This window comes from Denticeps clupeoides, chromosome 12 (genome assembly GCF_900700375.1).
Source record: "Denticeps clupeoides chromosome 12, fDenClu1.1, whole genome shotgun sequence".
NCBI lineage: Eukaryota > Metazoa > Chordata > Actinopteri > Clupeiformes > Denticipitidae > Denticeps > Denticeps clupeoides.
Genome location: NC_041718.1, coordinates 9,560,170 through 9,585,037, shown reverse-complemented (window position 1 = coordinate 9,585,037; position 24,868 = coordinate 9,560,170). Strand labels below are relative to the sequence as shown.

The 24,868-nt window shown below is 43.0% G+C and overlaps 3 protein-coding genes across 7 annotated transcripts in view; 2 read left to right on the top strand and 1 right to left on the bottom strand.

Annotated features, from left to right (window-relative positions):
• The first annotated feature begins 13 nt into the window (after positions 1-13).
• On the top strand, positions 14-6,760 carry utp3 (UTP3 small subunit processome component). The gene is made up of 16 exons (XM_028999495.1): positions 14-207; positions 375-462; positions 554-610; positions 689-745; positions 835-943; positions 1,024-1,092; positions 1,192-1,313; positions 1,418-1,567; positions 3,020-3,091; positions 3,184-3,224; positions 3,300-3,396; positions 3,504-3,632; positions 3,748-3,878; positions 4,017-4,080; positions 6,359-6,466; positions 6,544-6,760. The coding sequence occupies exons 1-16, from the start codon at positions 191-193 to the stop codon at positions 6,631-6,633; spliced, it is 1,401 nt and encodes a 466-aa protein (XP_028855328.1). The 5' UTR covers positions 14-190; the 3' UTR covers positions 6,634-6,760.
• Positions 6,761-6,834: 74 nt separating this feature from the next.
• On the bottom strand, positions 6,835-8,769 carry ppcs (phosphopantothenoylcysteine synthetase). 5 transcript variants are annotated; one of them, XM_028999491.1, is made up of 4 exons: positions 8,672-8,769; positions 7,992-8,524; positions 7,805-7,908; positions 6,835-7,716 (listed from the first exon to the last, which is right to left on the bottom strand). In XM_028999491.1, exons 2-4 carry the CDS (start codon positions 8,515-8,517, stop codon positions 7,393-7,395), a joined length of 954 nt encoding a protein of 317 aa, XP_028855324.1. In that variant the 5' UTR covers positions 8,518-8,524; positions 8,672-8,769; the 3' UTR covers positions 6,835-7,392. The 5 variants fall into 5 exon arrangements, with proteins under 5 accessions (XP_028855324.1, XP_028855323.1, XP_028855327.1 ...); XM_028999490.1 differs by having other exon boundaries at positions 8,616-8,759; XM_028999494.1 differs by having other exon boundaries at positions 7,992-8,519; positions 8,616-8,752.
• Positions 8,770-10,270: 1,501 nt separating this feature from the next.
• foxj3 (forkhead box J3) overlaps positions 10,271-24,868 on the top strand; it is a 72,659-nt gene continuing 58,061 nt past the window's right edge. Inside the window, exon 1 of the mRNA XM_028999322.1 lies at positions 10,271-10,514. The gene's annotated coding sequence lies outside the window, so the exon portion shown is untranslated. The remainder of the gene's footprint in view (positions 10,515-24,868) is intronic.

The following is a 24,868-nucleotide window of genomic DNA, read 5'->3' as shown; positions in this document are numbered from 1 at the left end:
TTCACCAATCACGCAACCGGGGAAGGGGCACTTTCGCACACGTTTGATGCGCGGCTAAGCAATTTCTCCGAGGTTTACGTTGATCAAGGCTGCTTTCTTTGTTTTTCTCAAGAATGTTCCAGTAAGGAATTGAGACATTTTTTTAATTCGCGAGAATTATTCAGCTCACAGGTTTGCGACGGTGGGCATCATGGTTCGGTCACGGAGGTACGTGTTGCGTCGCACAATAACACTGTTTACATGTGGTGTCGTTTAGCGGATGAATCTGTGAATAAGAGTGCTTTTAGTAGTCGTATTCATACGTTTTTATCTTCAAGATAAAATCCGAGTTTATTCCCAACTCGTTTATCCGATTTTCTTTTCTGTTCTTCCAGGGTTGTTCGTAGGCCACGTGGGACAAAAAAAGAGCAGTATGACAGCGATGAGCCTGAAGCCTATAAGGACATGCCTGTCCCAGACAAAGTAAAAAAAAAAAAAAAGATTTTTTTTAACATCACTGCATGTTAGTGAATATTAATGACGCGTGTGCTTTTCCGTCTTCTACTGCGCCCAGAATTCCTCAGAGTATTTGGAAGATAGAATCGATGAGTTCCACACGGCCAAGATCTCGGTTAGTATCTGCATGATCAGACACTCTTTTTGTTTTTTGCTGGCCAGTGCTGTGAATGCTGCTTCTGTCCCTCTACAGAAACTTCTGGCTGGTGGTGTCCAAGAGGACAGCGATGAAGAAGAGTTTGATGATGTGGTAAAGCTCTAGTCACAATGCTGGTTTGTCCAATCAGTGGTACTAATGCATGTCATGGCAAATGTCAATTCTCTTGCAATAATTTTTAGGAGGAGGTAATGCCTCTAAACGTTAATGACTCCGAAGAGGAGTATGAGGAAGATGAGGCTCCAGAGGAAGAGGACATGGAGAGTGATCTGGAAGGGAAGATTCATGATGGTAGGTATATGTATTATGTTTTGCATTACATTTAAACATCTCATCTTACATATATAACATCTCATGTCTTTCATTTTCAGACCTTCCAAATGACATGGCCTGGGGACACCGAAAAAAAATGTTCTATGATTCTGATTATGTAACTGCCAGTAAGAAAGAATATAGAATGCCTCATAATATTATATTACTATTATAAAGTCTATCTTGAATACCTGTGATAGACTAATTCTGTCATCATACTCATTAAGAGGGTAAGTCAAAGGAAGACATAGAGGCAGAGGATCAGGAAGAGGAGGAAGAGGCCAAAAACATCCAGAAACGCTTGGTGGAAAACTTGAGTGAGGAAGACTATGACTTAAATCTGCTTGAGGTGCTGATGCCAGTGATGCTATCCTAAAATAATATTATCTGTTAATATATTCAGTTTAGCAATAATTGTACCTTTGGTCTTTAATTGTTTTGTACCTTTTTAAGGAGTTTGCTGTTGAAGAGGTTGAGAAAACTGTGGAGAAAGAGGACAGGATTGTAAAGGACCTGGACAAGATGTCACAGAAAGAGAAGCTGAAATTGTTGAAAAAGGAATCCCCTGAGTTGCTTGAGCTCATCCAGGATTTCAAGGCCAAGGTAAAGCATGTGTTACCCAAGTCTTTATAGAACAAAGTCAAATGTGAATTGTCAAATGCTCAATAGGCCTATGTCTTATAATCAATAACAAATCTTTGACATTTACATTTTACAGCATTTATCAGACGCCCTTATCCAGAGTGACTTTCAATCAATAGTTACAGGGACAGTCCCCCCCCCTGGAGCAACTTAGTGTTAAGTGTCTTGCTCAGGGACACAATGGTAGTAAGTGGGATTCGAACCCGGGTCTTCTGGTTCATAGGCCATTGTGTTACCCACTAGGCTACTACCACCCTGTGAGTGTGAAGAGGGTTCCTACATAGGTCGGCTATAACATTGTCACCACGCTCATAGTACAGAGTAGGTCCACCATAGTTTTGCCACGTAAACACCCCATATCCATTGAGGAATGAACTTCACTGGACCTCTGTATACTGTGGTATCTGGTACCAAGCAGTCAATAACAGATAATGTTCACGGGTAAAGTGTTCCAACCCAATATTATGGTACATTGAGTAGGTAACAAGCAAAAAATTATCACAGTATAGACCGATGTCTTATGACCTTTTTTTTTATTCTGGCTGTTTGAAAGCATCTGTAGGGCTCTCGACTAACATTTTTCTTAGGTGCACCAAATTTTCAACTGCATTGCATTTGACAACACAGTTTTACATGTTCACTTTTTCTCCTTTTTTAAATCACTGTGCATGTAGGAAATATTGACTTGTAAATGATTAAATATCAATATGGTTAACATGAAGTGCTTTTTTTAAGCTCAGTTCTATGAGAAATGTAACTTATTCAAACATGGTGCTTAAAGTGCTTCACTGAACTGTAAGTTAAAAGTGCTTGAACTCGGCCTGATGATCTGTTTGGTGCTGCCTGTGGCTGAAAGGCAGTGGGGAGACTGGGCCCTTTATCACTGCCTGTAATGTGTTTTATAGATGCACTGTGCTTTTTCCTCGTTTAATTTCTATAATTTTACTCGGGCTCGTTCAGGTAATGAGTGGTCAGGTGAGTGGTTCGGTTAGCGTGAAAATGGATGCTGAAGTGGTGAAATGGAAGCTAGTCCATGACTATTACATTCTGGTAATGAAAGTCTGCGCTGTGGAAAAAGCTTTGACCATGAATACGCCTTCCCAATATGCATGAAGCTTGTTGGTACAGTCATGTTGGCCGGCAACTGCTGCCGCAATAATGTCTTTTAAAAAGCTGTGCATGTTGGGCTCAGGTCTAACGTTAAAGGCCTGATTAAAGCTCAAATCCGTGGCAACATCCACTCTGAATATCCGGACCATGACCCCGCCCTTCACAGTCTCTTGGTGTCTGTTACTTGAACTACCAAATTGAACTTTTCATTAGCACGTAACTAAATAACACTCATGCTCTTATTGACATCTTTGCCCCCTGTTAGAGGTCTGTGTTTATTGGCTGTGGTGGTGTGTGTTTCAGCTGACTGAACTGAAGGATGAGCTGCAGCCTCTAGTACTGATGGTTAAAGATGGACTGATTCCTGCTGGCAAGGTTGATTTGTATTATTCAAAATATATGGACATTGCAACAAATATTGCTGTAAGCTATCTACTTACCTCATTTTCTTCATTCCTTTAATTTAGGGAGCCAACTATCTCTTAACCAAGCAACAGCTTTACTTAAAGTAAGTGCACCTCTCGGTTAAAAAAAAAAAAAAAAGCTGTTCCTGTTCATTCATTCAGCTGCATTTGATTTTCAGCTACTGTACAAATATTAGTTTTTACCTGGTCCTGAAAGCTAAACGCATTCCTGCACACAACCATCCAGTGATTGAAAGACTGGTCACTTACAGAAATGTGAGTTTCACTTTTTATTTAACAAAAAATTGTAATAACTTTATGATGAATCGTTATCCATGGTCTGTGCTTATTACTGTAGCAATAACCTCAAAATGCTTTCCCAGCTGATAAATCGTCTGAGTGTTGTGGATGCAAGACTTGGTCCTCAGCTGCGCAAACTGCTGTCTGGAGAGCAGCAGATCGCTAAGAAGACCGGAGTCACCAAACAACCAGTCAAGCCCAACAAGTGCAAGGTAAGGAAATATCTTCTGTGTCCATTTTAATATAGAAGTTAAATCAAAACCGACGTTTTTAATCGAACACCAAATGCACCCAAGTATTTTTCCTCATTCCTCGACTGGATCTTAGGTGAACATTTGCGATACTATTGAGGCTTCTGACTCTGACTTGGATGAGGAAGCAGCGTTGCAGTTTTACAGAGATGTTGAGGAGAGGATAAAACGCAAGAGGAAGAACAAAACAGGCCCTGTGGCGGAAGGGTGAGTCTAACTCATGACCAAGAGTCATGAATGCTAATATTTTACCCGATTTTATTGGAATACCAAAGTCATATACAAATGCTATTGAAATAAATGTAGTTTGATTTACCCTGCTGATGCCTTTTTTTTTTTTTAAAGAGAGGAGGCGCTGCCAGAGAATGAGGAAATGGATACAGATGGGAAGAGAGGAATCACCTATCAGGTAATTTGGGCCTGTCAGAATGACAGACCATTTAGTATTGTGATGGGAACGCGTTTTTGGCTCCCGAGGCTAACCGCTGAGGCTAGCGACCCGAAAACCGAGTCGTTGCCACCAACAGGGGTTTGGAAAACCTGGAAAACTGGGGAAAAGGCAAAAAAGGACATGTCTTACATTGAAGGCTGCCACGCAAAGACAGTGAAATGCACAGAAACAACGGAGATGACATATTGTTTGTTTTGGGAAGTTGGATGGCCCGCCCACAAATCGGGTTCAAAGTGTCAAAAGTACCGTTTACTATTGTGCAGAGGAAGAAGTTTTTAGCTCCCTGTGACCAGCCTTAAGAGCTAGAGACACGGGAGTGGAGGCGAGGCCAAAGGCCAAGACACACAATCTGACATGTTGGATGTGTTGTTACCCCCAACAGAGGTCAGAAAAACCTGGAAAAAAAAACCTGGCCATGTCTTGCATTTGCGGCTGCCACGCTAAGACCGTGAAATGCACAGAAACAACGACAAAATGACATATTGGTTGCTTTGTTGGGGACCACAGGACGGCCACAATTTGTGACAAAACTACTAAAAATGTGAAAAAATTTGGTTTCTTAGAATTTGCGATGACACTGTTCACAGTACACACACTCCTTTCATGTCGTGCGGCTTTTTGTTCCGGACGGTTTGACATATGGCTTGGCTCAGTCGGATTTACGGTCTGCGCTCAATTCCCCAAAAAAACCATTTTCGGAACGCGTTTATTATCCTAGTCCATAATTGGACTTTGTGTCCAGATGCTTTAACAGACAAAGAAGATTTTGATGTTGTTTCTTAGACCGACGTTTTTGACATATAGTTTGTCTCTGTCTGATTTACGGATCATGCATGGAAAACAAAAAAGTGTCAATGGGTGGGAAAAAACTTTATTTATTTATTTATTTCAGACTTTTTTTCGGCACTTAATGCGGGTCGTACCGAAGCTTGCACACCAACGTGCTATATATCAAAAATTTTTACTTTATTCTGTGAGGTGTGCTATTACTTTTATAAGCGATCAGACTGGGCGTGACTGAGCTATTAACGCTCAAACAGGGTCATTTTCCCATTAGAATGCATTGAATGCTTATTTTAGCATTGGTAGCATTGGTAAAATGGGGCCCCTTTTAAGTGGTACTGCTACTGTGTCATTGCCAGCAAAGGGGGTCCTACAAGGGGTACTGATACAGCAGCAGCGCCAGCACTGTAATTCAATGGAATCTCAAACCAGCAGCTTCATTAGGATGCCAATCAACCACATTATTAAGACCGCCTGGTCCGCTTAATTAGGGACGACCTGTCTTTTAGCCACTTTAGTAGGGACGCCCTGTCCTACGGCCACTTTATTAGGGACGCCCTGTCCTACGGCCACTTTATTAGGGACGCCCTGTCCTACGGCAACTTTATTAGGGACAACCTGTCCTTTAACCACTTTATTAGGGACACCATGTCCTTCGGCCATTTCATTAGGGACACCCTGTCATTCGGCCACTTTATTAGCTAACATGCAAATTTTTTGGACATTGTCCAAACGTCACCAAATTTAACATGACGCCTCTTGGTCACGCCCCGTAAGCATTTTTTATGTTAGCATGCTAGCGTTAGCATGCTAACATGCTAATTTTTAAACATGCTCCAAACGTCACCAAATATAACGTGACGCATCTTGGACACGCCCTCTTAGCGTTTTTTATGTTAGCATGCTAGCATTAGCATGCTAACATAAAATAACATAAAAAGGTACATTTTAAACATGCTCCAAACGTCACCAAATTTACATTGACGCATCTTGGCCACACCCTGTTAGCGTTTCTGATGTTAGCATGCTAACATGCTAATTTTTTTTAACATGTTCCAAACAACACCAAATTTAATGTGAAGCAATTTGGCCACGCCCTGTTATCATTTTTTATGTTAGCATGCAAGCATTAACATGCTAACATGTTATCTTTTCAACATGTTCTAAACGTCAACAAATTTCCCGTCACTGCCTGCTCTATCGGATACTTTAATAACACTGCCTGATTTCATAACTGAGACCAGCTCAGGAGGTTATGCCCACGCTCCTACGAAAAATACCCGGACAGGCCCATCAAAATTTCTCTTGGAATTTTGGTTTCTAGTTAATGTATTAATGGGCAGTTAAAAATATATATATATATATAATGGCTATAAAATTTTAGCACTTTAGCATTTCCATTTTGTAATCTGGATAAGATGGACTAAGATGCTATTTATACATTTTTTACAAGATGGCCAAAAACAAAGGACTTACGCCCAAGAGGAGGAAAATTGACCGGAACCCCAGGGTGAAACACAGAGAGAAGTTCAGACGTGCCAAGATCCGCAGGAAGGGCCAGGTAAGTGTAGTGCCCTTTTTAATCCTGTACCCTGGTGTACCCTGGGACTGAACATGAATTTATTTTGTTTGTTTAAGGTCTCTGATGTCCGGCGTGAGGAGACGAGGTACAGCGGAGAGATGTCTGGCATTCGTGCTGGTGTTAAGAGGAGCGTCAAACTCAAGTAGCCGATCAGAACGCTCCCTGAAGTCAGCTGATGATGTGTGGACTAAGCTGTATGACACCCAGTCAAAGAATGTATGGCCACAGATAAAAAAAAAAAAAATTACTTCATGCATTCTCACATACAGTGGACTGCAATTGCGAAACTTCCATCATTTCTCATTACAAATGCCAAATGGTAATAAACATGTCAAACATCTGATCGCTGTGTGTCTGAAGTTTTATTTACAATTCTTGAGTCTTCAGTCAAGTAACATTTGTCAAAAAATACATCAGTGTACCTCAGAATTAGTTTCCTAATTGTAATCTCTAAACAGTATTCTATAAATATAAGTATTAAAGTTGGGTGGTAATATTCAAAATCAAAACATAACAGAAAAATAATAATGTATGGTACAGACCTTATTTGCTACATTACAATTCTTAACAGTAATTACAGCATTACAATAAGCTATTATCAATTAATACCAACATCAGGCTCATATTTTTATGGGACTGGGGAATTTGATGCAAGACCATTAGTACTTAATGGGATATTACTGATAATGCATATTTTTTCAGAATAATTATATTACCCAGCATTATTATGTATTAGTCTGCCCCTGTGCATATTAATCTTGGTTAATTGTATTTGCCCTAACCCTACCAAGAAAAACAAAAGCAAAGAAATATAAAACACCCATGATACACAGTGCGGTTTAGCAGCTTGCACATTTCCTTCATGATTTAATCCTAAAAGCACGGCACCTGTCACAGCCAGCAGGTCAACGCTGCTGGCCCATGAACTGCCCATGTGAAGCAGACAGATTGGAGACGATCTTCTCCTCGATCTCGACCTGCTTCTGCTCTTCCTCGTCCGTGAGGACCAGCTCGTGCTGGTCATCACGAGTGACCACCACTACATAACCGCGCCGTGTGTCCAGCACGTTGGCCACCACTACCTGGTGTTTGTACGTTTCCAGCGCCCGCCGAGCACGCTCCAGTAGTATAGATGGGTCGGTTTCCAGTTTGAAGGAAATCACAAAGGCCTGCGGGGCCCAGTTTTTCACCAGCGGTGAAAGCATCTTGGGCACCATCTTCATACTGATCTGTAGGATAAGAAAGCCAAGTTCAACAGCCATGATTCACTTCTGTTAACCTGGGTTGTTTTAGAGGTGAGGGGAGACACATACTCACCTGCAGTGGTCCATTAGAAGACTGAATTTTGTGTTCAGGCATTTCAGAAGCCGGTATGTAGAAGTCGGAAACAGCAGCAGCCAGATAAAACATTGCTTTAGGTCCTAAAGAAAGCGTACAAAGACAGTGTGTTCATACATTTTAAATGTTAATTATTGATAGCATGATTGGGAAGACATGCCCCCACCTATGGAGCTGAGTGCCTGGGCAGCAGCCTTGAGGAGGTGAAGGTACTCGGACAAAGTGCTGAACTCCACAGGCAAAAGCAGCCCAGCTTCTCTCACTGCCTGGTACCGCTTCAACACGGGCGTGATTCGGGGCAGCGCACTCTCGTCCACCACGACACGGCCGCCCTCCGGCTCCGACCTGAGCGCATCCAGCAGGTTGATCCCAGAGTAGAGGCGAGTGTAGGGGTACAGGGAGCGGTGCCGGTGCAGGAAGATGACCGCGTAGCCACTGTCCAGGAAGTATTCGGCTGAAGAGGCACCCCGCCGGCCGCTGCTGAAGTTGTCCAGGAAACGCACGGTCCTGGACTCAAGGGGGACCTTGGTTCCACCGGAGGTGATGAGGACGACCCTGCGGCCGGCTGCTCCATGCCGTTCTGCAAACTCTGCCATGCGTCTTTTCACCTCTTCCACGTAGGAGGGCACAGCAAAGTCCTCACACAGCTTACCCTCTGCCGCCGTAGTGGTGGGTGATTGGGGGGCTTCCATAACTACACTGTCAATAACCAAATGTACATAAATCAGTTTGTTTTTAGAGTAATGGTCGCCTCCTCTGACCTAAAGAAACTTGTCGTAAAGAAACTGACCTAAAGAAACAAGAAAACTTTTTTTTTTTTACTTGACAGACGTGTCGCCACTTCACCTTGGGGGGCCTTCCACGCCCGAAGCCTACGAGAAACGCGGTCTAGTTTACGTTCGTCTGCAACCTGCTAGAAATGTGCAACGCCAGCTGTCGGGGATGCCAGATGTCGACAAAAAAACGGGCAAACAAGTCTGTGAAAACAAGCCAGTAATAGGCGATGCAATAGACGAAGTAAACTTTTGTGGAGGAAAAAGATAAACGTGTGGTTAAGATTGTGTAAATCTATAAACAAACCTCTGTTTACTAATTAAACGCTCATGATACTTCTAAAATGAAGTGGCATTTGAAAATTGGACTTGGCAACAGCACCTGCTTCTATAGTATTTGATACAATAATTTCCCTTGAAGACCTACAGTGCCGCCTAGTGTTAGCAAGTAAGAAGTGCGCGTTGTCTACGACCAATCTAATTGGTCGATAAAAACAAAACAAGTTTAAGTGCAAGTGGGAGCTGACTTCTTCACATTTAATTTTAAAAAGTGCATCACAGAATGCCAGCTCTCTTCTCTCTGTCCAACGACTGATGAATCAGTCAGTTGGAGAGAGCAATACGTTTATTGGGTCTGTCAGGAAGACAGACCATTTATTATTGTGCTATGAATGGCAAAAAAGAACATGTCTTACGTTAAAGAACGCCACGCGAAGACCGTCAAACGTAAAGAAACAACGGAGTGGTCAGGCCGAATGGGAATTCTTTGAAGTGATACTGCAGTACCACAGTAAAGAAGCCCCATTTTTCAAATCCCATGCCCGCAGCTGTGACCAATGCCCGGACAGACCCATCAAAATTTCCCCTGGAATTTTTGCTTCTAGTTACAATTAATATTTGTAATCAATTGAAATAAATTCCCCTTATACCTCAAAAGCAAATACTTTTGATAAGTATTTGCCCAGTGTTCGTATTCTTTATTAACAAGGGCTGTGGATGGATCATCTTGTCTGTGCACCAAAAAATCAGCCTCACTGATGTAAGTCTAAGGCAGTAAGGTTAGGAAAACACTTCAATTAAAGTCTCAAAGGGGCTGATTGGAGATGGGCCCAAGTCAACATGAAGCCACATTTAAAATGATTTGTCACAATTAGTGGCGTTTCGTGTGACCCATTCATCTCCAGTAATCAAAACAGCTAACGTCTTAATTTTCTAAAAAAAAAAACACATCTGGCAGAGAAACACTGCGCACAAACATGATTTTCTTGAGCAAGAAGGCTGTCCGAGTTTCTTTACGTACGCAGAGGGCGCCATCGGTTCAGTTAGAGACTGAAAATACTCCCACTCGCTGTAGCTAGATTATACAGTTTTAGTATTTCCAAATACTCTGGTAATTTAAAGGTCGTGTGATTCTGACATTATCTAATAATTACTAACAACGTTAAAACAAGTACTAAATAATGCATTGATAATGGTATACGTCTAATTAGATTGTTACATATATTTTGTCTTGTTTTTTTTTTTTTCTTGGTCAGTACTTTCAGAATATATAAAGGAACTAGTTTATGTTGCTGTCTACACATTGACGGAGAACCCATGCTTTCCACGGCGGATGCTTAAAGTAGTTCCGGTTGCGTGTGAGCGGAGTGGCGTAAATGCACAAGTGCCCGGATGTTGGCTGCCTCAGAGAAAGGCGACCGGGAAGAAGGCGGAGAGGTAAAGGGACGCCACGGACACACCGGCTAGGGGGACAGCAAGGGGATCCCACGCCGCAGAGCACAGGCTCCACAGGAGGCACAGTTGGAACTTTTTTTTTTCCTCCCTTCTTGGTTAACGAGAAGGGGAGGGGACGCTTACTACGCGGAGCCCGGGACTGCTCCCGATAAGCCAGACTGCCAGCTGACACACAACCCTGGGTAAGTGAGCGGCGGCAGCGCCGCACACACGGACACGGGGGCTGAAGTTGAAGTGCGGCCCGTGAAATGGACGACTTTCAGTGTCGCGCCGAACTTCTGGGGATTGAGTTGGGCTAGTTTCTTTCTTTTTTCGGACCGGGGTTTGGGTAGGTGGGGCGGCCGGAGCTCATACAGGTAACGCGTGTGCGGCTCCTCTCCCCCCCCCCCGCGGCGGCCGCTCCGCGGACTTTATTCCACTTGACAGCTCAACACGTCGGCCTGGCCGCGGCCGGCTGCCCAGAACCGCGTACTCACACCCGAACTGTTCCACCGCGGGCGGCGCTTGCGGCGAGCGTCGCGGGCTGAATATCGGGACCGTTCCGGCCACAAGTAGACGCGTAGCCGGTTTAATGGTGGAGGCGTCTTCCCTCCCCGAAATATCTTCTGTCGACTTTTCTACAACGTTTTACACTGAGTGACTGTGCACGTGGCACCCCCCCTTTTTTAAAAAAAAAAAAAAATCATTTGTTTAAGTCCGTGCCAACCAAATTGGTAAAAACGCTAACGAATTCCCGCCGTCGCGTGTTACGAGCGGGACCGCACGCTTTATTAAAACGCGCAAATATAAATGGCGGTTTCGGAGACCCGCGTAGCCCGCCGCTTGTGGCTAAAAATAAACGGTTCTGCGCCGGGGCTAGCGGCTAAGCGGCGGCTAGCCCCGCGCTGTCAGGTTAGCGGGAAGGCGCCCGTCAGGGCACGGGTCACCGGCCGTGGAGCTGCGGTCCACCCCGCGGCCAGTCCCCGCGTCCCCTTCACGCCGGGCGAACGTGTTCAGGGGTGGAGAGAGAACTTGTGCACGGCTCCGTGCCGCTTTTATTTTAATTTCTGTATGAGTGCAGTGTTAGGACCTCGTGTTAAGTTTTTTTTTTTTTTATGTATTTAATTTTCATGTGCAGATTTGAAAGTACCCATCATCCATCAGGCCTTTTTTTCCTGACACTTATTTCTATTTCACAATTACTTCACTGCTCTTCTCTGTGACGTGCATTCATTTTGGACCGAATAATCAGCATAAAATAAATGCAAGTTGGTGCCTTATAATATCATGCAGGAAACTTTCTGGTATTTCTACATACAGGAAGGTGATACTTCCCCGAACGTCAATTTATATGTGCCTATGAATAATTCAGCTTTGCTTGCAGGCCTCAAGTACATGAAGCAACTGGAAGAAAACGAAAAAATCTGCCTGCTGTCACATAGCCCTGTGAAAGAATAGACACTGTCTCTTGGAATGCACCCCCCCATCTGTCGGAATTATGTTGGTACGGTTCCCTGATTTCAGACAGTGACCAAAGTCAGCGCGGTTTATCATGTTTGAGATCTGAGTATGACTGAATATTCTTTTCCAAAGCATTTTGTTTGGTCGAGCACAAGCTTGGAAAGCGAACAAGCCTCCTCGTTAAAGGAACCCTGGCAGTGGAACCCAAGAAGAAATAATTATATCACACGATAACTTGTTGAAGCTTGCTTGTTACACTTTCACTGGTTTCACTGAGAGACAGGCTGATACTGAAATTAATGGTGCAGGTTTTAGTTTAAATAACGTTATTTTTAAATCTATATGTATTTGCATAGATTTCATTAGTTGTAAACACATCTTGCAATATTTATATTGGGGAATGAAAGAGGGAGTCCAGCTCCCTTGACTTCGAGATGGGGAAACACCAGTGGCGGTGGCCTAACAGTTAAGGAAGCGGCCCCGTAAGCGGTTGCCGGTTCGAATCCTGATCCGCCATGGTGCCACAAGGAGCAAAGCACCCTCCCCACACACTGCTCCCCGGGCTCCTGTCATGGCTGCCCACTGCTCACCAAGGGGGATGGTTAAAAGTAGAGGACACATTTCGTGGTGTCACCATGTGCTGTGCTGCAGTGTTTTACAATGACTCACTTTTTTTTTTAAACACTATATTTAAGGTTTAAGTTGTTTAAGAAGGCTTTGATCAGACAGTCATTATAGGTGTGAAGACCTAATGACTGAAGTTTTATTCTGTTCAACAGTGTGAGTTGTGGTGAGAGGCCCTTGCGGTGGCCTGTTGTCACCATTTAAGGGAAATAGCTTTACAAGTGCGCTTTTTTTCCCCCCTGTTTAATGAAAGTCTGAAAACTGGAAAAGAATGTTAGGAATGGCATTTGGAGCATGCGGAATGAAGGCATGGTTATTGATAGGTGGATCGCTGCTTTCTGCCCGTTCAGGAGGTCAGTTGAAGTGTGAGGCAGGGGAAAAAAACGTCAAAACCACATTAAAATGAATGGCGGCAGGACACTTCCTGCATCTTTGTATATCTAGGAAATATCTGCACAGTCCTACAAAATATATCTGCACGCGTACCTCTCCTGTAATAAAACCTGTGATCATACTGATCAAAGGGTTGGTGCTCCTGTGCACCAAACACAGCATGTTCCATGCAAAGTAAAAATTGGCCTTGTTGGCTTTATATGAAATTATATGGATTAAAAGCAACGGTTTGACACTGGATATTGTTCTCTATTTTTTTTTATTTTTATTTTTTTAAGGCAGCCGTCGGTGCCGTGGAGAGCTCGCATAATCGGGCAGTTAGAGAGGGCAGCCTCAGCATCTGTCGCTGTTCTCCCGAGCCGTTCCCGTGCCAGGGGCATCTGAGTGAGCTCAGCCCACCGCCAGCAGGCACGGTGGGCTTCCTGCTGCTCAGGCCAGGCTCATCTGGAACCGCCAGCCTTCTATATCCAAGCAGCAGGGCCACTCTGAAGACCCTGTGCTGTGTGTGTGTGTGCTGTATTGGGCGCAATGTAGACAGCTTAGTCAGTGCATGAAGTGCCTGCCACTTTCGGTTGTGTTTTTGGCCCAGGATATGCTATAAAGCAACACAGTGACAATTTGCAGTGACAATTACATGTGATTTTATAGGACAATTAATTGTCATGGCAATTGTGACACTTCCTCTAGTGAAACACAATCAATGCATCAAAGTATTTTGTTAAACGAGTTTAATTCATTCAGTATTCGTATTCGAACAGAATTTGTTCGTAGTCGAACAAAATCTACTGCAACAACATGTTCTTTAATTTGCAGTATGCCAAGTGAGACATTTTATGAGGCACAACACAGCAAGATATACGTTTTAGAGATATAGTTTTAAGAGAAGTAACTAATTCCACAACAATGAGCGGTGGAGTAGCATCAGTAGCCATGTCAGAGGTCACAGAGTTATTGCATGCCGGATTTATAGCGACGGTGACTTAAAGCCTGTGAGGACGCGCGACTAAATGGTACACAACTGTAGATTCCTGCAAAAAGGTGACCGATGCTTTACCAGTGGTGCAGTGAGTTCTAAATTAATTCATTTATTTGATCATTATCCTTCATTTGCAAGACAAACTGCAGCCTGCTGAAAGGTAAAATATGCGCAGTTCCCCAGACCGGCGTGGCTGAGTGTGGCGGCGCTCCCTCACCTTTCGCATACCAACAGCTCATTCGGAATGCAGCGGTGGCCCTTTGCCCGGCCCAGCCTCACCGAGAGGCTTTTTAATTTTTCCCCCTTGTTGAAGTGATTATTCAAATGGCTGTCTGTGTGATGGAGTTATCAGACCCCTGTTGGTAAATGGGCTCCGAGCGAGCCACATGCACCGCACGCACGCACACCCACCCAGCACAGCCTCCTGTTCCCTTTCGCCTCCCCGGTTCACATGCTGCCCATCAGGTAACCGGGCTTTAATCGGTCACGCGGCTCCACCGCTAATGCGCTAACGGAGAGCCGCCACTTTCGGCACATTTTACGGCGCCGGTCTGACAGATGGGTGATCTAAATTTGGACTTGTATTATATTTTCTGTAATCTTTGTGTGAATCGGCTGGACGTTGCCGTATAAGCCTTTCCACATAGTCAGATTAAAGTGAAGTTGTCAGGGTGGCCCTTCCCCTTCCAGGAAACCTACTTATCATCCATCTTTAGCCAGTGATCGCTCTTATCTCCCCTTAGCTGAGCCCAGGGCCGACTGTGTAAAATCACATTCACAGCGGAGGAAAGCAGTGTCTGTCTCTGAAGCCGCGGAAGCCCAAAAATGACCAGCTGACTTGGTCGTAACTTTCTCCCCACATTGTGCTTTAATCCAGTATCTAGCGCGCCACTCCCTCTGTGATGCTCGCGCACGAGACACGAGCAGTTCAGTCTTCATTAGTGAGTCCGCGCTTCACTAGAATGCAGATGAGCTATGAAGCCATCCATCTCCTGGAAGTGGCTGCTTGATCGCAATTTGAATCTGGTTTGCAGGCGTAGTGTGTGAGCCCCCCCTTCCCCCCCATGTTAAGGAGTGTCTTTATAGGAGTGGTCAGAAGGGGTTGCACTTAAGCGAACTGGCCAGAGCAATCACAGTAGCTGGCAGCTTCTTTGGCTCTCCAGAAGCTGGTGCTCTTAGGAGTGATCATGAGTGGATTGGGACAAAATATTCTATACAGCAACACAATAGGATTCGTTATTGATTTACTGGTATGCAACATTGACTTGACACTATTTGTGTAGAAGAAACTGTGTGTGTGTGTGTGTGTGTGTGTATATTTGAAACTGAAGCCTGTTTTCTGCAGACATCAATATCTAAAGATAATCTTGTGCTGAACAATCAAGTGTTGTCAATTTCATTGATGTTGTGGGCAGAATATATCGATGCCATATTAAATTGTGGGAATCTCTCCACATGTGTCTGTTGAACAATGAATTTTTTATCAGCGCTGTGTGTGTGTGTGTGTGTGTGTGTGTGTCAGTTGTCACTGTGTGCATGCATATTTATTGTTTTATTTCTTTCTCCCCACTCAGCTGTTTTGAACCCGAGGACAGTTGTAATTAAAAATGACAATTAAAATGCATTGTTTTAGTAATGATTATAAATAAACTCCAAGGTGTTCTAAGGTGAACCAGAGCCAATAGTGTTTCTTCAGGCAAAACCCCAAGGGCTTTTGGGAACTGTTCTATTATTAATGCTATTCAGGAGCCAAATTTTTAGTTTTGCTCAGCTGGGTGCTTTAATCTATTTTTGCTGTAAATTAATGAATTTTTAAAGAGCTGCTCGCTAGATTTGGGTGGATGTGGGGAAGGCAGCAGTGGTTCAGAGTTTTTCAAACGAGCAAAACCCCCCACCCCTCGCCAACCCCCACCACCTCACCTCTTCCTCTCGCTTCCACCCCCCTCTCGGGATGGGGTGCGCAGATCTACCAAAGCACTATGCTTTTCATTTTTTATTAATGTCGAAACGCATTGCCATATCTCCACCAGCCCCCCAGCGCACCCCCCCACCACCACCTTTTCTTTTTCTGTGCAGCAAGAACTTCAACTCAGTTGTTGCGCTGATAAAATCTGTACGTGCACCAGAGCTACAGGAGAGGGAAGATATATAAATGTGTAGGCCTGGTTAAGGGGGGATGGTTGCGATGAGCTCAAAGGTGATTAATAAATAAATGCACCATTGTCATGTCTAATGCACCTCACTTTAAACATCATCGTCTCAGGCTAGTCATTTTTTTTGTCGGAAGGATTCATTTGCTTGTGCAGAACCGATCCTAAATATAGGCATGGTTTCTGCAAGCCTTATTTCCTTTAGTGTCAAACATGCATTCTTTCAAATGTGGTTTACACGCTTGTCCTTCTTTCAATGTGTGCACCATTAGGTAGGAGAGCACAGGGGCTATCCCATCTCTGACAATACTGTACAGAATGAAGGATAATAAATGAAATCTGCCCTTGTTTCCATTCAGTTTTTTTTAATTAACTAAGAACCTCCCTAGCTTTTCGTGGGATTAAATAATAGGTTTTCATTACTTTGTGACTTTGTGAAGTTTTGGTCATTAAAGAGTCATTGCTGCCTGACCGATTAAGAAGAACGGTGAATTGTTTCACCCTTCCTTCAGTTAAAGCAATTGATAGGGCTATAACATTCCCATTCATAAGAGACCTGCATGCTGTGTGCGCTGGGAAAGGATTTTGCTAAGCTTGTGCAGCTTAAGTAATGATAATCAAGCTCTCCTAATGCCATTTTATATCCTTTTTAATTACACTAGCTTACTGCACATTCAGCTAATGGTGGAAAAAATACACCTCGAAACATGAGGGTCCTAATAACCCGCTAAAGATAGTCAATTAGCTGCACCCTGCTTGTTTGATGAGCTGGCAAGTTTCCGTTTTCTACTTGAAGATGCAAATAAGCGTGTTGCAGATACTGCTGTTTGATGGGCAGAAGTCTGTTGTTGCTCTGCGTAGTCTGCATGTAGGCAGCAAGATGCTTAAAGTAAAAGCAAGGCAGGTTTAATTTAATCCCCAGTCTGTGATTAGTTAATTGGATCAGTACAGTGAGCGTATTACACAGAGACTAATGACTGGCAGCAAGCCGTCTGCTGCAGTGCATCTGAGGAAGGCACATTAGCATTAACATGCTCATGCAGACACTGCCCTGGGCTGACCTATGATGTCTTGATGTCCAAATGCTGGTGTCATTTTATTTTATCCGGCCATTCTCTCAACCATCTAATTCACAACAGGGTCACAGGAAGGTGGAGAGGATCCCAACATATCTGGGGAACAACCCCAGGCAACCAGTTTCTTTTGCAGGGTCAAAGAACATACTCATCCTGGTACTGTTTAAAGCTTTATCAACTGGTACTAGAGCCACGTTTCCACTGAAAAAGAAACTGATCCCCGTGCCACAAAATCAGCTCTGAACCAGCACCAAAAATTTGCTTGTCCAGAACCAAGATCCCTTGCCTGTCACGAGTTTGGCAACTTTCGAAAAATGAAATTGCAAAAAAAGAAATCTGGATTTGTTTGGCCTGCTGAAGAAATTAGTATGTTAAAAGAAAATTGTGTTTTGGCTATTGATGCTTTGTGTAATGTGTAGTTTGTCCTGTGGTTGTTTAGTCATCTGTCTCTCGCTAGGTTCACAAATCACGATTCAAATAGTTGGATCCCAATGAGCACTGGCACCAGCAGTAAAAAAAAAAAAATAAAAACCTGAGACCTTGGTAGATGTCACCCCATGAGTTCCTTAGCCCAGGATTTTGACTGAAATTACACATTATACAAGCTACCATGCCTTTTAGTACAATTGACATTGCCAATATTTAGTAAGAAGAATTTTTTCCCATTTGGATTGTACTAAATTATGTACATGATGTACAAATGATTGTCTAAAATGATGTAATGACTATACGTAAGAAGTGTGTTTTTAATTCTATTTGAACCATATAGACTTCTATATACACATGATGTATCTGGATCTGTAGTTACACCTTGCATGAAGCTCTGCAGCTTCCCGGGTTTTATAGCACTCGCTGTATTTCTCAGTAAGATGAGTCGTGACCACTGGCTGCAGGATTATTGATGAGGGGGATCTGTTTTTGGAGGACTCCTGCACTGCACATCTTTCTCACTCCTTATCCTAATGTTTCACCTTTCATTTGGAGGATTCGCCATCTGCTTACTAAATTGCTCTCTGTGCTTTTTGGAGGGATCTGGTTCCGTCTGTGATTCAGAAAATCTCAAAACGAAGCCAAAGGAAGCTCTCTGTGGAGTTTTGGAAGAACCGTGGGTCCCTCCAAAGCTGAAATTGACACCATGAGCCATGACTCGTTTCTCTTTCCCTGCGTCCTCCCCTGTCCTCTCCCAGGCCCTCTCGCCTGGCCCACACCGGTGCATTCACTAGCTGTTCCTCGTTTCACAAACAAGTCTTTGGAGAATTTGAAAGAATGCCTCATGTTACTTAAGTGAGTCATGTTTCCTTTGGCCTGTACAGTGTAGTGAGCCGCTCCCAGAGTGGGGCAGGGGCTGACTCATCACACCACACCACCCCCTGCTGGCTTGGCTGTGTCTGCGACGTAAGCAGTGCCTGTGGCCCATATTGGGATTAAGGAAGTGATCGTCTGTTGACTATGGGGTGTGAGGTGCAGCAGATCTCTTAGTGCCTGAACCACTTGAGTTGGGGTCGGCTAAGGTGAATCAATCCCTCAGAAATGGGATGGCCAGAACCCAGCACCCACCCCAACCATGGCTGCAGTGTTTTCCTGCAGGGAAAGAGGGATTCATTTGGAGTCACGAAATCCAACATGTCAGACGACATGATAAATGTTGTCTTTTACCTTTGCATCATGCACAGCATATATGAATTAAATTCCTCAGACTTTGTCTTTTAATGTAGTTGCAGGAATGATTACTGTGCGGTTAACCCCCACTCACACATTGCGTTAATTCTTGACAGGGCAAGAATTAAAACAATCACATTGCTTGTATAAATGGATTTGATTGGCTGGTGTTTGCGTTGATGTTTTTTGTTAATTAAAAAAAAAAAAAAAAAACAATTTCAGTTCCAAACCATCTTTATCATTTAGGTGTACTACCATAAAATTGTACCTGCACCCTTACTACTACAGTAATACATTACGGTGTACATTTTTGTCGGTGTACATTTTTTAATGTAAAATATTGTAATTCGGTTTAAAGGTGCAGATTTACATTTACAGCATTTATCAGACGCCCTTTTCCAGAGCGACTTACAACAATCATTAGTTATCATGCAGATAAAAGTTTCTTTTACTGGTGGAAAAAAAACGTACCACCTTTTTAACTCAAGCCGTCTACTAATCTGTTATTGGTAGAACTACCAAATAGACCATTGGATATGCTGTTATTAGTTGACATTTTTTACATTTACAGCATTTTCAGATGCCCTTATCCATAGCGACTTACAATCAGTAGTTACAGGGACAGTCCCCCTAGAGACACTCGGGGTTAAGTGTCTTGCTCAGGGACACAATGGTAGTAAGTGGGGTTTGAACCTGCGTCTTCTGGTTCATAGCGAGTGTGTTACCCACTAGGCTACTACCACCCAAATTATTAGCTTTTTTTGGTCCTCCAAATTAGTCCATACATCATGTGACCCACACACACACACGCATGCATGGCAAAGACAGAGGGGGGAGTGCTTTCCATTTAGTTGTGGCTTGATTACGTTGGTGTTCTTTCCATATGAGAACACTTTGTGTTGGTTTGATAAGCAGCACCGCAGGGCTTTTTCTGTCATTCTGTAACTTAAATGGACGCTTGTTGAACTTTTACAGAGGTATATTTCCTTGCCATGCCTGCAGGAATACTGTAAGGATCATCTTTTTTTTACTATGGAGATCCCTTACATTTTGTTAAAGTACCAAATTACTTCTTTCACCGTTCCCATGCACTGGTAGTCCGATGCCTTCTCCGTTGTGAAATGTTAGGTGCAGACAGATTTTTTTGGTTGCACCCAGGGGGCTGCATATTACTGGAGATTTGTGACCTGCAGAAGTAAACTCTGAACATCATACGTGCCTTTAGAACATCCCGTATTGTGCATCTCACTGAAGGCAGTAAAGCTCCAGAGTTGCGTGATTTGAAGTTATCAACGTTTTGTGGTCTACACCCGCTGCGGTAACGGTGTAAGTGCTTTGGCATAGTGCCGCCTAACCAATAAATAAATAAATAAATAAATAAATAAATACTCTTACCTCCCTTATACCTGCACTTTTTGTTGGCTTCTTGCCTGTGTTCATGAGTCACTGGAGACTGGATGACCTACTTTTTAAGTCTTCTAGGAGTGCCAGAGAGACACTTCTACATCTTGGTGGTATCACACCTTCAGTAGCTAAAGACTTTATTTTATTTCTTCCTGGCTCTGTTGTCTTATATTGAAGGAGAAGGTTGATCTGCTGAAACCACTGTTGCATTTTTGACTGTTTTTCCTTTACTAGTCTAAGCAGCCTTGAAATGTCTTTTAAAAAAAATTGCGAATCCAGTTGCTTCAGCTGACCCAAGTGGTCCCATGCAGTCTAATCCAGTGGAATCCCCCACCGGTATGCCTGCTCTGGGGTGTGTGTGTGTGTGCGTGTGTGTGTGTGTGTAGTCATTTGCTCAGCTCTGTCTAAATGTTTTGATGCCTTCACTTCCTCTCATGATTCACAATCACCATTAAGGTGCAAAAAAAGTAGGGGAGAGGGACAGTTTTCATATGTAGCTTGAAATGCTGAATGACTGACCATACATACTAAATGGTTTGGCAACACGCTTGTCGTCTGATTAGTTACAGCAAGTTACTTCAACACAATCTCTAAAATGCATATTACTGACTCAATTTTAGTGGCTATTGCTCATAATCAAGTGCATAAGTAAAAAATCAAATATGCCCCATAGTGCAGCTTGAATCAGGCACATCTGTGCTGCTCTGACTACAAACTTTTCAGGCTTTTTAATTAAAGCTTTTGTATTTTTACCCCAACTCCCTTTTTATGTGCGGATAAATCTCATTAAAATGAAAAATCGATACATACATTGCAGCAATCAGTCCTTATATAGCTAACTATAATATATTCTCATATCAGGCTATTGAGCCCTTGGATGTCAATTCTAATGGCTTGATATAGGACCTTTTATGGTCACTGAAATGTGACCTGGGTCAGAGAAAATCACTTTCTCTGCACAAAATCACATGCCAACATTAGCTTCAAGGTTAATCTGCCCACCTACTTCCAGGGTCTTATGTTTATATAATATACTGAATTTACTAATTCAATATCATATTACTGAAATTGTTCTCTAGAGTGCAACCTCATTTCTCATTGAGGTTACTAAAAGAAAATCGGAGAACACACCGCTGCAACCAGGCGTTCAAAGGAAAAAGTCTCCGTAAACTCCCTGTGGTTCAAGCAGCAGACTCATATTAGGAACATATATTGTATTCAAAACCAATAAGAGATCATGAAGCGCGGGATCTTCCTCAGTTTAGCATTCAGATATTCCTGTACATTCGAAAGTGCACGTCAGACAGAGAATAGCCTGGACCTGAGAGTAGCCTGGATGTGGCCATGGATTAGAGCTTTAATCAGGCATTAAAAGTTACACCCAAACCAGACAAGTACAGCTTTTTAAAAGCCTGCACTAGACATTGTTTTAACGGCAGATGACTGCTAAATTAATGTATAAATGATACAGCGCTGAGTATCCCTGCCTGTCATGCGGCAGACTAGAGTTCGATTCCCCGACGGGGAATCTCTAGGGCAGTGGTGGCCTAGCTGTTAAGGAAGCAGCCCCGTAATCAGAAGGTTGATGGGTTAAATGCAGAGGACACATTTCACTGTGCTGTGCTGTTGTGTATCACATCACTGCACTTTATCTTTATTTTTGTAACTAATCGAAAAGCCTCCCCTAATAACTCATTTACCGCACAAGCCCATCAAACCAAACGGGTAACATTTAAATGGAGAAGAGGCATTATGAGTTTCAGTGTTGCCACCATTAAAATGTAACCTACAGTGTTTTAATTCCAAAGCTTGATTTTAGGTTTAATGAACAATTTTTTTTGTGTGCATGCAAGCATTTTTGTGCATTATATTTTAGTTTGTGCCCTTTTGTAAGAAAAAAAAATTCCATGTCCTGTTGCATGGTACTTCCAGCATTGAGAAGTAGGTGAAAGTAGTACAAGTTCTGTCTGCTGTGTGGAGAGCTGTCAATACTAATGTAGGGCTCCCAGTGGACTAATGGCAGGTCAGCAGTTTGCATCAGCCTTCCTCTGTTCGTTGTGAGTCATACTGCCTGCCACATGACGTGTGACTTCTGCCAAGTGACTCATCCGAAACAAGAGCAGCTCTCAAGCTGGAGGCCAAGGAGGAACCTCATGTTTCAAATGGTCAAGACGTCCAATAGCTGCAGTGTCTTTCTATTAGACTCTGCAAAATGGTTGTGTAGGGCAAAAGAATTAGAAAATAATTTGACCTGTAATCAGATGGTTTGTGGAATCATTTAGGTCAAAAAGCACCGCTGTGTTTTACCGACCCAACTGTAGAATGCATTTATGCTTGCTTACTGATGTGTGTCTCTAATGTGTTGGTCGGTCGGTCGGTCTGGGTTGGTATTTGAAAGGAATGCGTTGCTTGAGGCTCTTAACTCTTGCACTCCATATTGCCTTTGTTTCAAAGTAGCAGGCGAACATTATGCTATGTGGGAAATGCAAGCCTCTCTTTTGGGGAATCTGTGTTTCATTGGTCTTGCTTTCCCCCCTTTTCATCCTGTTCATCTATAAAGACCTAAAGGAGGGGGAGGAATTTAGGGTTACAGACTGCAGGACAGTCAGGAAATAGAAGTTTCCACATTTGGGCTTTGTTGTGAGGTGAACATAGCAGAAATTTACAAAAATTTTGGTCATCTATTATCAAATTAAATAAATAATTAGTTATGAGTTTGATTGCATTAACTCGATCCAGTAATGCCATTAAGGCTTCTTAACTGTAGCCTCTTAAATGAGAATAGTTTGTTAAAAAAGAAAGAAGGAAAAGACTGAGAATATAAAAATGCGTAGCTTATACATCAACTAAAAAAAAAAAAATTGAATTTCAGGGAAAGTGTATTGGGGAAAATATTGTTATTGTTAATAATCTCAGAAAATGTATGCTGGAAAACTGTCTGTGTAGCTTTGGGAGTGAAACTCCTTTAAGGCAGCACCATTAGTTTGCCAAGACTGTCTCTGGCCCTACATGAAGCTTTTGCTGCAAAATGAGTATATCCTGGCATAGGCAGCCACTGGGATTTCTGTTTTATCTCCGTTCATACTGTTGTGTAGCAGACATGCAAATCCTCGGTAATGAGCACGAACCGTATTGTGCAGGAGGGGCTAAGGATGTCTTCAGGAATTTTAAGAGGAAAGAGCTGATTCTGTGCTGGAAGAACTATGAGTTGGTAGAAGTCATTGGAATTTTTGGAAGGGAACCAGAAATTGGTTTGGTTTTTGTTAAATCAGTGTGGCTTAAATTCTGACAGGAATAACTGTGTGTGTGTGTTACATGGGGTGCTTTAATCAATGCATTGTGATGCCGACGTGGACTATTCTGCATCAGTGCAGGGCAGACGTTTATATCATGAAGTTTTCTGGTGGTGGCATAAAGATTCTCATTAAAAAGTAGTCCCTTTAGTGACTGGCACCCTGATATGAGTACAGAGAGGAAAGAAACATACAACTTGTTGACTTTTCTTAGGCAGGGTGTAGAGACAAACCATTTGTACAAGTACATAGCCCTACCTGACACCGCACAGTTAGAAGATATATAGGTATATATTGATATTACAAATGTCAGGTGTTTTTTTTTTTTTCCTCCTCCCTCCCTCTGTTGCTCGCTCACTTTTCTTTCCTAAATGTGCTTGTGACACTTCCTGTTGTCTTGTATTGCATTTACCCACTACAGTGAAAATACCAATATATATCATGTATTGTGTTCAGCTAATAATTAAAATCGATCTCAATTTTGGCCCATGTTGCCCAGCCCAAACATTTAGCACATGGGCCTCGCTTTTACGTAGCTTTTGGCGATGTTGACTGACTGATTCTGGTCAATTTTCCACTTGCCACTCATTTTAATAGAGTAGAGCAATGAACCAGATGCTGGCATATTTTGCAAGTGGAGTCCTTTGCCCTCCAGCAAAATTGATCTTTCATGCCTAATTAAGACTCCTGCACTTGTTCTTGGATGAACCAGTACACTGGTATGGCGCTTTAGACACCTTGCTGCTCGTAGCCCAAGCAGGGTTCAGAGACAAGTAATGAAGTCTCTGATCAATGAGACATCAGTCAAGTCGTGTCCGCAGTCTGTAATGCAGTAGGTATTTTAGAGGCGATTTGATGAGTCTCTTTGATCGATTCGTAGTTAACCTCCACGTTAACTGACATTGACTAACTGACCCTTTTTTTTTATTTTTTTTTATGAGCCGTTAAACTGAGATGTATATGGAGCCATGGAGGAAATGAGTCAATGCTACAACATCCTGCCCCTTGACAGGAACTGACCTCTACCAAATATCTGCTTTAAGACTCTAGTTCTCAAAATGTAGCCTTGTGCACATCAGTATTTCAAATTACCTTTTGCATGCTGTTATTTAAAATATTCCTAGGCCTTTTCAAGCCTGACATACAGTATTCATTGCTGAAATGATTGCTCATTGGGAGATATTTTTCCAGCTATTTCTAATCCACCAGGCTTTGCGTCGTGGCCCTAAGCGTTCAACTAATAGGCAAAGAGGTGATTGATCGGTCACGCTCGCTGTGACTACAGAGTCATCCCTTTTCGTCTGACAGCCGCCCTCATTCCCTCCCTCTCGCAAAACGAGAGTTTCCAAGCAGAAGCGTGCTTTTCCTTTCTGGGGCCATCTCCTCCGCAGCGTCCGTCCATTTCTGCCTGCCTGCTTAATCATGCTGAAGTTCCTCTTTAAGTCGGAGAGACAGCTGCTGCTCCTGCTGCTCCTGCTGCTGCTGCTGGAGGTACGGCTGACCCCGCCGCCTTCTGCAGGA

Coding starts and splice junctions, on each gene's coding strand:
- ppcs (XM_028999491.1), bottom strand. CDS start 8,517: ATGGAAGCCCCCCAATCACCCACCACTACGGCGGCAGAGGGTAAGCTG. Junction 7,909..7,991: donor CCAGGCACTCAGCTCCATAG/GTGGGGGCATGT, acceptor CGCTTTCTTTAG/GACCTAAAGCAATGTTTTAT. Junction 7,717..7,804: donor CTTCTAATGGACCACTGCAG/GTGAGTATGTGT, acceptor CTTATCCTACAG/ATCAGTATGAAGATGGTGCC.
- utp3 (XM_028999495.1), top strand. Junction 4,081..6,358: donor AGAGAGGAATCACCTATCAG/GTAATTTGGGCC, acceptor ATTTTTTACAAG/ATGGCCAAAAACAAAGGACT. Junction 6,467..6,543: donor AGATCCGCAGGAAGGGCCAG/GTAAGTGTAGTG, acceptor TGTTTGTTTAAG/GTCTCTGATGTCCGGCGTGA.